This window comes from Ochotona curzoniae, unplaced genomic scaffold (assembly GCF_017591425.1).
Source record: "Ochotona curzoniae isolate NIBS_2020 unplaced genomic scaffold, NIBS_Ocur_1.0 contig_3622, whole genome shotgun sequence".
Lineage (NCBI taxonomy): Eukaryota > Metazoa > Chordata > Mammalia > Lagomorpha > Ochotonidae > Ochotona > Ochotona curzoniae.
This window is the reverse complement of record NW_024465926.1, coordinates 12,321,104-12,334,350: the sequence shown is the minus strand read 5'-3', so window position 1 is coordinate 12,334,350 and position 13,247 is coordinate 12,321,104. Positions and strand designations below refer to the sequence as shown.

General features: G+C 48.1%; 1 protein-coding gene across 6 annotated transcripts in view; it reads left to right on the top strand.

Moving 5' to 3' along the window:
• The window catches only part of WWP2 (WW domain containing E3 ubiquitin protein ligase 2), a 117,644-nt gene that overhangs the window by 9,426 nt on the left and 94,971 nt on the right, over positions 1-13,247 (top strand). For all 6 annotated transcript variants that reach the window (XM_040982434.1, XM_040982438.1, XM_040982436.1 and 3 more), the window contains 3 exons: positions 3,100-3,184; positions 10,144-10,291; positions 10,606-10,727. In XM_040982434.1, the coding sequence (XP_040838368.1) occupies positions 3,115-3,184; positions 10,144-10,291; positions 10,606-10,727 (340 nt within the window). In that variant the 5' untranslated portion in view covers positions 3,100-3,114. The remainder of the gene's footprint in view (positions 1-3,099; positions 3,185-10,143; positions 10,292-10,605; positions 10,728-13,247) is intronic.

The following is a 13,247-nucleotide window of genomic DNA, read 5'->3' as shown; positions in this document are numbered from 1 at the left end:
CTTAATTTATAATCATTAGTCTTTCCTTCATTCCTCAAGATATGATCTCTTTTTCCCTTTAAGATTGTTATTCAGTTGAAAAAGATCAAACGCATAAAATGGTTCAGATACTAAGATAACAAACAGTCATAAGAACCGCCATCTGGACTTAATGAGTTTGAACATTTTGTCGTATTTGCCTCAGAATTCTTTTTTAAAGATGAGATGTTGCTGCGATAGCTCTGCCTGCTTGCTCCAACTGTTCTGCCCTCTCCTTTGCTGCCTCAGCACAAACTTCTGTTCCAGGCTTAGCGCGGCTCCCTGCCCTCGGTGCTCTCGCACTGCGTCTGCAGCAGTGTGTACAGTAGTTTTGGGTCGGTCATGAGGTGGATGGCGTCCCAGGATGTCATCATTGCCGCATTTGTGGGCCTTTGGGTCTCACAGACCTTTGCTGTTGGGAGTGTTGCTTTGCTTGCACATGGCTCCTTCTGCCTGTGTTGGAGTGTTCCCCCTGGAGCAGAATCCTAGGGGACAGTGGCCGGGTGGCAGCAGACCTGTGCTGCCTGCCAAGCCGATGAGACTTCTCGCCCGTACTTGCTGCTTGTTGTCAGAATGCTGATGTCTTTCCAACTGGAGGGGTAGCAAAGAAAGCTGATCTTTTTACTGCTTTGCTGACTAAAAGAACTAAAGCATCTTTTCTTTTTTTTTTTTAAAAAGATGTATTTATTTTTCTTGGAAAGTCAGGTTTATAGAGAAGGAAAGAAAGTTCTTCTGCCTGCTGTTTCACTCCCCAAGTGTCCTCAAAAGCTGGAGCTGAGCCAATCCAGAGCCAGGAGCCAGGAGTTTCCTCTGGGTCTACCACACAGGTGCAGGGTCCCAAGGCTGTGGACTGTCCTCAACTGCTTTCCCAGGCCACAAGCAGGGAGCCGGATGGGAATTGGGGCCATCAGGATTAGAACCTGTGCCCATATGGGATTCTGGCGTGTTCAAGGTGAGGATTTTAGCTGCTCGGCTACAGCGCCAGGCCCAATAGTCATGTCTTAAGGCTGAACAGTTGTGAAAAGTAGAGTTAGGAGGAGAGGCCACATGCAGATGGCACGGAAGAAGCTGTTGGTGCCGTGAAATTGAGCAGGGCTTTTAGAGTATTTTACGCAGCGCTTCCTGAGTGTGTTTCTCAGACTCTGGAGGCCTCCAAGACTCTTTGGGGCTTGCAAGGCCAGTAATGTTTTCATAATAACAGAGTCTTTCTTTGCCTTTTCACTGTGATTTTGTTTTGCACCCTTGGTGCAGAAGCATGTGAGTAAAGCTGTCCCGTGCCCGGCAGGGATCCAGCTGTGCTGCTGCCATCATGTGCTTGGCCACAGTACACTGAATGATCAGAGAGGCAGCAGCCGGTCTCACTGGAAATGGCCTTGATGTGGGCCAGCATTGAGGCAACGGATAAAGCCACTGCCTGCGATGCTGGCATCCCTTAAGGGTGCCGGTTTGAGACCTGTCTGTTCTACTTCCAATCCAGCTGCCTGCTGATGGCCTGGGAAAAGCAGCAAAATATGGCCAAGGTGTTTAGACCTCTCTTCCCACCCCCATGGAAGACCTGGAAGAAGCTTCTGACTTTGGCCTGACCCGTCCCTAGCTGTTGGAGACATTTGGAGAGTAAATCTTCGAGTGGAAGATCTTTTTCTGTCTCTCCCTCCCTGTCTCTGTAGATCCTTCCAAAAAAAGTGTTTTTTTTTTTTCTTTTTAAAGGATAGCCTTGATGAAGCAGTAAAATATGTCAGTTTTTATTAAGTCTTGACTTGAGCATATCTTTCCAATATTCTCTACGTTAAAATTAGAGCTACACCTCACACACTTCATGCATTAAAAAAATGAAAGCTGTGTAGTGTTTGAATCAGGAGCTGAGCTGTTTTTTTTTCATGAAGTACCATTTTTACTTTAAAAAAAAAAAGCTATCAGACAAACTGAAATTACTAGGCTTGGGCATTTGACAGACATTTTTTTTTGTTTTGTTTTTCAAAATGAATGAAGTGAGCCTGACATTTCAAGGAAAGCAACTGGCTGTGTTCGTTGCCAGTGACAAGCCATGATTCCTTAAGTGAAAACTAGAGTTTTGGAACACCCGTATGTACCACCAACAGCTCAACAGCTTTGCCGTGCTCACTCTCCTGATGGGAACAGTAGGGATATTCACAAATGTGCTCTTTTGGTATTGTACAACAAAATACTTTAAACCATTGGAATATCCACCTAATACGGTGAACCAGTATTTGTCAAATGACAAACACCAATGCTCCAAAGTCCTGGATGAGTGAAAGGCCCATTGAGAGGGTGAGGTGGATTTGTGTGTCCAGCCAGAGCCGGCCCCGGGGACTCCTGGCCAGCGGAGTTATGAGGCCTCTTCTCAAGGATTTGTCAGCCACAACCTTGGCATATCTTTGGAGAAGCCGGTTCCAGACTTTGGCCAGACTTTGGCCAGACAAGCATACCTGGATTCGTTGTCATTTTGTTGTTAAAGCTGTGACTTTCCTTTTGGAGAGATCTTTTTAGACTTCTTCCTCCAGACATGGCTGTCACTTAGTTCCCCTGTCCTTTCTGTACACTCCCAGGCCCAACCAGATTCAGTAGTCAGTGCCAGACGGGCAGGGCAGGGGCCACTGTTGGGCAGGTGTCAGTATTCTTGCCTCTGTCCCCTTTAAGTTTTAATATGAAAACCAAGTGCTTAGAGCCAGTGCCGTGGCTCAGCTGGCTAGTCCTATACCTTCAAGTGCTGGCATCCCATAATGGCACTGGTTTGTGTCTTGGCTGCTCTGCTTCCTGTCCAGCTCCTTACTTACAGTCTAGGAAAGCAGAAGAGAATGACTCCGAGCCTTGGAACCCTGTGCTTGCATGGGAGATCCAGGAGAGGCTTCTGTCCTGGTCAGATAGGCTTGGCTCCGGCCGGTGTGGCCACTTGGGGAGTGAACCAGTGGATGGAAAATACTTGTATCTCCTTCTCTGTAAATTTGCCTTTCCCATAAGAATACATAAATCTTGGAAAAAAAAAAAAAAGGACTGAGTGCTTGGGTTCTCCAGCCTTCTTGTCAGGGACCCTCTAAATGCACGGCTCTGTCTGTCTTGCAGTTTCATGGTGATGACATGGCATCTGCCAGTTCCAGCAGACCAGGAGTGGCCCTGCCCTTTGAGAAGTCTCAGCTTACTCTGAAAGGTAAGGCAGCATTAGCCTGATGCAAAGGGGTTTCCTTCTGTCTTCCAGCTCAGTCTGTGAGGAAGAGGTGGGATGATCCTGCCTCTGGACCAGAGAGTTGAATTTTGTGAAATAGTGTGTGAATGCAGCTGTCCTTCTCAGAGGATTGTCCAGTGTAGCTGGGGTTCTTGGAGAAGGGGAGTGGGAAAAACTGGCTGCAATTCCGTACTGTTGGCAGTTCCTTCCTACTCCAGGGATCTCTGCTCTTCCTGTCCGTTTTCCCACGTGGTCCCCGTGAAGCCTTGTGGCTTTTAATGCTGCCAATGCAAGGTCGCTCCCAGATTTCCCTCTCTAGAACGGGTCTTTCCTCTGACCCCCAGATACCTAGTAGCCCCTTCATCATCTTCTCTGGCACGTGGAAGGAACATCTGAACCGCCTCACCATGCGCAGCACTGACCTCGGTTTTGTGTCTAACTGGTGAGCCCGTGCGGCTGGCTTGTTTTTCAGAATGTACCAAGCACTCAGCTGCTTTTCTCAGCACCCTTTCCACCCCGGCCTGGTTCAAATGACCTTGATCTCCACCCTGCCTGAGGGCCACACCTCCCCGCCTGTCTCTGCCTCCGCCCTTGGCCCTGCTCTGGTCGGCTGCTCATGCAGCAGCCAGCCATCTTATTAAACACAAAGCTGGATCTTGTGCTCCTCTGGTCATACCCCCACGGCTCTGCGTCTCACTGGGACTGAATCCCATGGCCCGTATGCCACGACTCCGTTCCTCCTCTGTTACTGCCCTGCTTTTTCCTGTCCAAACCACATAGACCTCCATGCTCTTCACCGCACACACTGCGCACACAGGCTCATGCTGCTGGGCCGCTGCACATACTGTACCCACTGAGGGAGCTGATTTCATCTTGTTTCCTCCTCTACTGGGGCTTTATTCGGTAACCTTAGATCCAAAGCTACCCTCTTCCCTGGGCTCCTCCTGTCTGTCCACCTCCCTCCTTATTTTATATTTTTCTTCTCAGCCTTTGCTGCTACACACATGCTATGTATTTTTATTTATTTTCTTAAACTTGCCAATAGAATGTAAGTTTCATGAGAAAGTGAACTGGTGTCTCCTTTGCTCATGGCTGATAGCCCAGCTATGGAAACCATGCCTGACACCCCCCGGGCTCTCGGGGAGCTGACCATGTGGCCAACTGCCGCTCCGATAGCCTGGAGGTGGCCCGGCGCTGAGCTGGTGCTGTGGTGGGAGCCGGCTGCCGTGTCAGAGCTGCACCTCTGCCACCTGCTTCTGCGTTTGTGTCCTGACCATGCACTTGTGTTCTGGCTGTGTTTCTCAGCACAAATTTTGACACACTCATATGGGTTACAGTCCTTTACTGTTCTCTGGCACTTCCTGACCTTGCTCAGAAGAAAACAGGAGTGGCAACCTCTTGCCTGTCCTTTCCAGGATGCATCGAAGGGGGTGTGTTCCTGCAGTTCTGCAGGCCAGATGGCCTTCTTGGGAGGACTGGCTCTGAGCAGTGTCGCTGAGTGCCTGTGTCCCTCGTCTTGACCTGTACAAGGTGTTACCAGACTTTCATCATTCTGTTAAAAGTGCTGTTTCCCTGGTGTGGCTGTTTTCAACTTGTGGCTTTTTATTTATTTTTTTTTAAGATTTATTTTTATTTTCATTACAAAGTCAGATATACAGAGAGGAGGAGGGATAGGAAGATCTTCCATCCAATGATTCACTCCCCAAGTGAGCGCAGTGGCCGGTGCTATGCTGATCCGAAGCCAGGAGCCAGGAGCTCTTCCAGGTCTCCCACACGGGTGCAGGGTCCCAAAGCTTTGGGCCGTCCTTGACTGCTTTCCCAGACCACAATCAGGGAGCTGGATGGGAAGTGGAGCTGCCGGAATTAGAACTGGTACCCATATGGGATCCTGGCGTGTTCAAGGCAAGGACTTTAGCTGCTAGGCCACACCACCGGGCCCTCCACTTGTTTTTTTTTTTTTTTTTTTTAACATTTTTTATTGGAAAGTTAGATTGATAGAGAGGACAAGAGACAGGGAGAAAGATCTTCCATCTGCTGGTTCACTCCCCAAGTGTCTGTAATGGCCGGAACTGTGCCATCTGAAGCCAGGAACCAGGAGCTTCTTCTGGGTCTCCCATGCGGGTGCAGGGTCCCAAGGCTTTGGGCCGTCCTCAACTGCTTTCTGAGGCCACAAGCAGGAGGAAGCTGGACAGAAAGTGGAGCAGTTGGGATACAAACTGGCACCCACATGGGATCCCTGAGCATGCGAGGCGAGGACTTTAGCTGCTAAGCCATGGTGCTGGGCCCGGCCTGTTCTTTTTTTACTGTCTGTTTCTTACTAAGTAATTGCTTATTTGGGGGTGTGGTGGGTTTGTTTAAACATCATAATTGTATTTCCTTGGATATTGTATCTGTTCTGGCCCTTTTGAGTTGAGAATACGGCAATTTGCTTCCTCGCCTAACAATTCCAGGTCACAGCAAAGTCTTCCCATAGGACTGGGGACATGCTGTGGCCCCTGATGTGGCCGTGGCGTACAGGGACACACACCAGTTTCTAAGGATTGCTCTACTACCTTTCTGCAAGGTAAACTTTCTTACTAATGTGGGAGAGCTAACTTGATGATGTAACTGCATCTCATTATATACACATTTAACTTCCAGGGATTTGATGATGCTCTCTAGGAAGGCAGTGGGGGGAGGAGAAAGAACAGTTTGCACAGTGGGTGTTTTTCCCTTCCATGTGTTCGTAGACAGCGCCTGCAGTGCAAATTGGGGGTGTGACCATATGGTTCCTTCCGTGCCTGGCCACAGTGTAATCCTGGGGTTGACTATGATTATATCAGTACCCATGAGCATACGTCCACTGCTACACTTGATGTGGAATATAAGAAACATTCAAAGATGGAACGATGGGAAGCAGAGCATAGCAAAGGCAACAGTGGCTGTCCGGAACCTGTTGAAATACCATGTGCCAGGCTCTGTGTGTGCCTATCCTAAGAGTGTTCAAAGGCATGATTGTGTAAGATGCAACTTTTATGTCATCTTAGTGACCCTAAAAGCCAAAGCCTGCAGTGAGCATTTGGTGAAGAGTGCCTATAGATATTGCATTCTCCCAATTTTGGAATATGGAAATTTTTTTAAAGATTAATTTATTTGGAAAGTAATATTGGCAGAGATTTCTGTAAAGAGGGACAGAGAGAAAAATCCTCCATCTTCTGGTTCACTCCCCAAGTGGCTGGAAGTAGCAGCAGTAGCCAGAGTTGAGCCGATCTGAAGCCAGGAGCCAGAAGCTTCTTCTGGGTCTCCCACACGGGTCAAGGGTCCCAAGGCTTTGGGCCATCTTGCACTGCTTTCCCAGAGCATGAGCAGGGAGCTGGAAGGAAGGTGGAGCCGCCGGGACATGAACTGGCGTCCATATAAGATCCTGGTGCATGTAAAGCAAGGACTTCAGTCACTAGGCTACCTGGAGTATGGGAATCTTAATCAGGTCCCAGACCTGATTTTTTTTTTTTCTGTCATGAATATTGATAGGACAATTGGCAAGGTTTGAGTAAGGCCTGTAGAATAAATTACAGTGTAAAGATGCTAACATTCTTATGTTGATCGTTGTACCATCAGTTATGTTAGCAAATGTCTTTGTCAGGGCCAGCGTTGTAGTGCGGCATGCTTAAATGCTGCCTGAAAGGCCAGCCCTCTGAATGGGTGCCGGCTAAATTTCCGGCTGCTCCGTTTCTGATCCAGCTCCCTGTTGGGCTCTTTGGGCCCCGAAACCTGTGAGGGACAACAGGACGGAGCTGCTGGCCTGTGGCTTCTGTCCGGCTCTGTCCCAGCCACAGCCATTGTGGCCTTTTATGGGGGCGAGCCAGCAGATAGAAGATCTCTATCTATCTCTCCTTTTCTCTTTGTAATGTGGACTTTCCAAGAAATAAATAAGTAAATATTGAAAAGTGTTTGTTATACTGAAGTCTTCAGGAGTAGAGGGCCACAGGTGTCTACAGCCGGCTCTCAGGGTTTAGGAACAGCTGTGCTTGTATATGAGGGAGAACCAGAGAGAATGAGACAGTAAAGCAAATAAATCAAGTTAATGCTGCATGATTCTGAGTGAAGTTTGTAAGAATCACTTGTATTCTTGTTGGAAATTTTCTGAGTCTGAAATAATGTCACGAAGTTTAAAAAGTAGAAAGGAATGCCTGGAGAGAAAAGCTGTGGGCTGAAAAGGAGACGAGTGGCAGAGGTGGCAGTGCTGGCCGATGGCCTGGAGACTTGGTTCTCGTTTAGCTCTGCTTCTGATCAGCTCCACTTTTTTAAAAATAATTTTTTTAAAGGTTTATTTATTTCTATTACAAAGTCAGATATACAGAGAGGAGGAGAGAAAGAGAGAAAGATCTTCTGTCCAATGATTCACTCCCCAAGTGACCACAATGGCTGGTGCTGTGCCGATCCAGAGCCAGGAGCCAGGAACCTCCTCCAGGTCTCCCACAAGGGTGCAGGAAGTGAAGGCTTTGGGCCGTCCTCAGCTGCTTTCCCAGGCCACAAGCAAGGAGCTGGATGGGAAGTGGAGCTTCCAGGATTAGAACTGGGACCTATATGGGATCCCATGGTGTTAAAGGCGAGAACTTCAGCCACTAGGCCATGCCACCAGGCCCTTTTTAAAATAAATTTTATTTTTTTAATGATTACTTGGTTGATCAGGGTGGGAAGGATTGAGGTTTAAGGAAAACTGGGTGTACTCATTGATTGCAAATTTGCTATTTCTTCTTGTTCCTGGGGGAAGGGGAGACACAAAGGGAGAAACCACTCTTGACTTTCCACACATCCCAGTGCCCAGGGATGAGGAACCGCCACCTCATATCAACCCAGGGTCTCAATGTGGACATATTCCGAGGGTTCTGTCCAAGTGGTTTGGATAATTCTGAAATGCTGCTGATGTCACCGATCCAAGGATGATGTCACCCTCCCAGTGTCCTTTGGCTCCATTCACTGAGATTTTCTGCTGTCATCGTTTCTTTGGCATGGTTGTCCAGTTAGTTCTGTGCTTCTGTTACAGCACCAAATGAGCTGCCATATTCTTTTACCACAGCGCCTATGTCCACTACTCCACCTTTTTCAATAAGTAGGACATGTTCTTGCAGGCACTTCATGGGGTTTTAAAAAATAAATTTAAATTTTTGTTTATTCATCTTTGTTTGAGACAGTCTTCCTTGTGTTGGTTCATTCCTTAAAGTGCTGCGATAGCCTGGCCGAAGCTAGACTCTTAGAACCTTGTCCAGGTCTCTCACATAGCTGAGGAATTCAAGTCTGTGAGCTTTCACCTGCTGCCTGATGTGTACACTAGCTGCAAGATGTATTGAAAGCCAAGGCACCAGGATTCAGACCAGGCACTGTGACCTGGACTGTGGTCATCCCAAATGACATGTTTAACCACCTTAGAAAATGCCTGCTTGAGGCTGATTTTTGGATATATTATTTCACCTCCATGTGTATTAGTTGGCTCAGTTCTGAAATAACGAATTTAAATTTGTTGATTTTTAAAAGAAGATTATTTAGTGTAAAACTATAGGCCTCCTAGTGCTAGTCTTCCCTATCCCCAGCAAAGGCCTGCAGAACTGCCTGCGGCCACTAGGTGGCCTCAGTAAACCTTGGTCTATGCTAGAGTACTTTGTATTTTTTGTTTTGGGCCGTCCCCAGCCCCATAAGCCTTTATTGTTAGTGCCCCCTCTGGCTACTTCTGAATCCTAGCTATGACTGATTTCTTATTTCTTTACTTCCTCCCTATTATTTCTTTGGGATTGGTAGGGGGGAGGGTTTGGCAAAAAATAACCTGCCCAGTTGTGGATTCCTGAACTGTCCCTGCCCTTACTGCCCTGTGGAAAAGGTCGGCTCCGTGCAGAGGGGAGCCCAAGCTGGGCTACTCTGCTCCAGTCACATCCTGTGCTTTGGGGCACGGCATGGCATGTGTCCAGGATGCTTCGTCATGGTGGCCTGGGGTCCCTGCCATGCACGGGACTCCTGCCCACCTGCTGGGTAGGACGGGCTTTGCCCTGTTCCCTGCTAGAGTTGCTTGCTGGTGCAGGTGAGCCTCAGAAGTGATGCCCCAGGAGAGGCAGTGCAGCTGTCTGGAAGGTCTGAGGGAGGAACACTGAGCTGCACTCATCGGAGAACAGCGGCTGTGCAAGGAAGCCAGGTCCTACCACACGCAATGCCGGCGGGATGCCCCTCTCCCTTGTGGGGTGCTCGTAAGCCTGTGTCCTCCTGGGCGATGAAGTATTCCTTATTTCGTGTATTTATTGTGAGAGTTTGGTTAGATAATGTGTACAGAGTGTAGGATCTGTAACAAGCTCATCAAATCTGCTGTATGCTTTTTTTTTTAAGGTTGTGTGGTTTGCAAAGACTGAGAAAGCAGATTTCCATCCCGAGTGTGTGTGTGTGGTGTGTGTTTGTTGAAACGACTGTCCTGGGCCCTGTTTGAGTCTACATGGGCTCACCCCTTGGAAGAGAACTGAGCAGTTTTAAGAACTTTAAATCATCCAAGTCCTTTGAAGGAGTGCTCAGAAGAGCATGTAAATAGATATTTTTGTGGTAATTTTCCCAGAGCAAAGCATTTCAAGCCAGCTTTTCAACATCGAAGGAGAAGCTAGGATCTCCATATCATGGGCTTTTTTTTTTTTGGAGCCATTTAGAAGAGTTTAGGGGGAAAGACATTTTTAGAGAATTGGGGTAATGAGAGTCTGGAATAGAGTTTACCAACCATCGGTTGACAACCATAATGATACTCTGGTGATTTCAAGTTAGGGTTTTTTCCTTATGTCTGTTTTCCCCCCCTTTTCTTTGAGTTTTTTAAGAAACAGAATGAAACAAAATAGATCTTTTCAAAGCAGCGACCTAAGAGAACCCAAGTGTCTGCCATGCGGGGGCGCCAGGTGCCCCGAGATTGACCTGTGACCTTTTCTGTCTCCGCTGGCCAGTGGTGTCCGCCAAGCCAAAGGTGCATCATCGGCAGCCTCGAATTAACTCCTACGTGGAAGTAGCGGTGGACGGACTCCCCGGTGAGACCAAGAAGACCGGGAAGCGCATTGGGAGTTCAGAGCTGCTCTGGAATGAGATCATCATCCTGTAAGAGAAAGTCAGAAGGGACACAGAGAGAAGGCTCTGGGTAGGGGCTGACGGGAGACCCAGTTCTGGTGAGGCCTGCACCTGCGCTGCTGCGGCTCCCCAGGGTACCTCTCCTGAGGTGTTTGCTCCTCATTAGCTCACAGATGTGCATTATTAGCTAGGGGGCTGCAGGGTCAGCCTGTGGTAGCAGTGTCTGTGTATGCATCCTCCTGTTGGGCCCCCTATTCCCCCAAGATGTCAGCATCATAGTGTAACTGTTGTCTTCCAAGGGACTGACCTGCTTGCCTGTGATGAACCAAGTCTTTGTTTTCCAGGAATGTCACGGCCCAGAGTCATTTAGACCTGAAGGTCTGGAGCTGCCACACTTTGAGAAATGAGCTGCTAGGCACCGCCTCTGTCAACCTCTCCAGCGTCCTGAAGAACAATGGGGGCAAGAGTACGTAGAATGGGGAGGCTGGTGACCTCTGGGCTGAGGAGGTGGGGAGGGGGGATTGGTGGAACAGTCGGCAACGCGGTTTCCTCCAGCCCAGGGGCTGCAAGGCACTGCCCCTGGGTGCTGTCCCAGAGGTTTAGGGATCTGAGTGCCACTCTGCCCGCATGGCAGAGTCCAAGGCCCATGGCATGGGTCGGGTGCAGTGCTCTCCCTTCTGGTTCTTCCTCAGGGGTAGAAATGTTCTCTGTGCCTCTGCTGTCTGTCCTGATCCATGGCATGTATGATGTGTGCATTCAGCCGTCATTGCCTCCACTTAAATCATTGCTTCTCTGGTCTAAGCTCTGGGCTGAAACAAAGGAGCTGTGTGTACGGGCGCCCGTGTGTGTGTGTATATGTGTCTGTGTAGGAGGGTGGTGTTACAAATAGTGCCCTGTGCTGAGGAGGCACTCAGTAAACATTTATGGGGTGTTGGAATGTTCTGGAAGCTCCATCTGAACTGTCTGGGTGCCCCTGTGCTGCATGGACATACCAGTCTTCATGAAGGTCTGTTTGTTGCTGTTTGTGGTCAGTGGCGTGACCAGGCTGGGGTTTGCGTTTTCCCCATAAAGCCTCTATTCAGAGCAGCACCATATGTGGCGAACTGAGGCCACAGAAAGAAAGGCCCCTTCTTCTCTTGATGTCTGCTGTCGAGAAAATATTTTCTGAGACGGGGTTTAGTTAGGGGGACATGTGGGGCCGGGGTGTTGAGTTCTGGGACAGCGTTGCATTGATTTGTGATTCTTTTTTTGTTGTTGTTTTTCCTGAGCGGCCCCTGGAAAGTGTGTGCACCCCTCTGAGCTTGTCCTTTCTGTTGGTCCTGCAGGGGTGGGGGCCCTCGGCAGCAAGAGGGGCTGTTTACAGCCAGGGACAAGCACCCGTCTGTCTGGACTTTGCATGGAGCTCTGTGATGCTTTGTCTTCTAAGTTGGTCTTGATTTTTCCCAAGCCCTAGCCTGGCTGTATAATTTGATTTTTCAGGAAGATTCTGCCTGTTGCTATAACATTATGTGGAAATATATCTGTAGACATTCTCCTGTTTGGCTGCAGTGGCCAGCGTAGGCAGCCTTTTCTGTCTTCATGTGCCCTGCTGTCAACATATAAGTCATTGTGGAAAAATTGGAAGTTGCTGAAAAAGCACACAAACCCAAGGAAATAAAAATTGCTGGTAAAACAACTATTAATAGTTCGACATGGACTTCTTTCTTCTTGAGCTTCTTTTTTATTCACTTTGTGCAGGTGCATATTAATATTTGAGATGTGAGTGAAACAAAATTAAGGTTACCTATGAACACGTTGCTTGGCAACATGCCTTTTTATTTTTAAAATATAGCCATCAGGTAGGGTGTTTGGCCTGGTGGTTAAGTTGTTAGAGGGCTGGGTACAGTAGTCTAGTCAGTCAAGTCCTCACTTTGCATGTGCCAGGACCCCGTGTGGACACCAGTTCATTTCTCAAAGCCTTGGGGGACCCTGCATCAGGTTTGGGAGGCCCAGAAGAAGCTCCTGGCTTCATATTGGCTCAGCTCTGACTATTGTAGCAACTTGGGAAGTGAACCAGTGGACGGAAGATCTCTGTCTCTGTCTCCTCTTATCTCCATAAATCTGCTTTTACAATGACAACAACAGTGATGTTATTATTAACAGCAAAACATGTTGGTTAGAATGTCTGTGTCCAAAAAAAAAAAAAAAGAATGTTTATGTCCCACAATGGAGTGTGTGAGTTTGATACCTGTTACTCCTGACTTTGGCTTCTTGCTAATGTATACCCTAGAGGACAGCAATGATGGCTTCGGTAATTGGGTTCCTGCTACACACGTTGGAACTGGAACTAAGTTCCTTGTTCTCAGGTTTGGCCTTGACCTAGCTCTGGCTGTGGTGGACATTTGGTGACTAAACCAGCAGATAGGAGCTTGTTCTGATTCTGTCTGCCCCTCAAGACAGATGAATAAAACAGTAGTGCCTTGTATGATGGCTTAATTGACTAATCCTCCTCTTGCACGCGCCAAGATCTTGTGTGAGCGCTGCTTCATATCCTGGTTGCTGCACTTCCCATCCAGCTCCCTGCTGGATGGGAGGACGGCCCAAAGCCTTGGGACCCTGCACCCGTGTGGGAGACCCGGAAGAGCTCCTGGCTCCGGATCAGTGCAGCTCCAGTCATTGTGGCCACTTGGGGAGTGAATCAGTAGATAAGATCTTTTTCTCCATCTCCTTCTCTCTGTGAATCTAACTTTCTAGTAAAGATTTATAAATCTCAGAAAAAAATTAAAACCCCTTCTTTATGTGCAATTTTTGTAAACATTTGTATTTATTAGAAAGGCAGATTTATAGATGGAAAAGTAGAACCAGAGGGGTCTCTTTTATGCACTGATTCAGTACCGCAGTGGCTGCAACGGCCAGAGCTGAGTTCATCCAAACTGGGAGCCAGAAGCCTCTTCTAGGTCTCCCACATGGAGACAGGGGCCCAAGGACTTAGCCATCCTCCACTGCT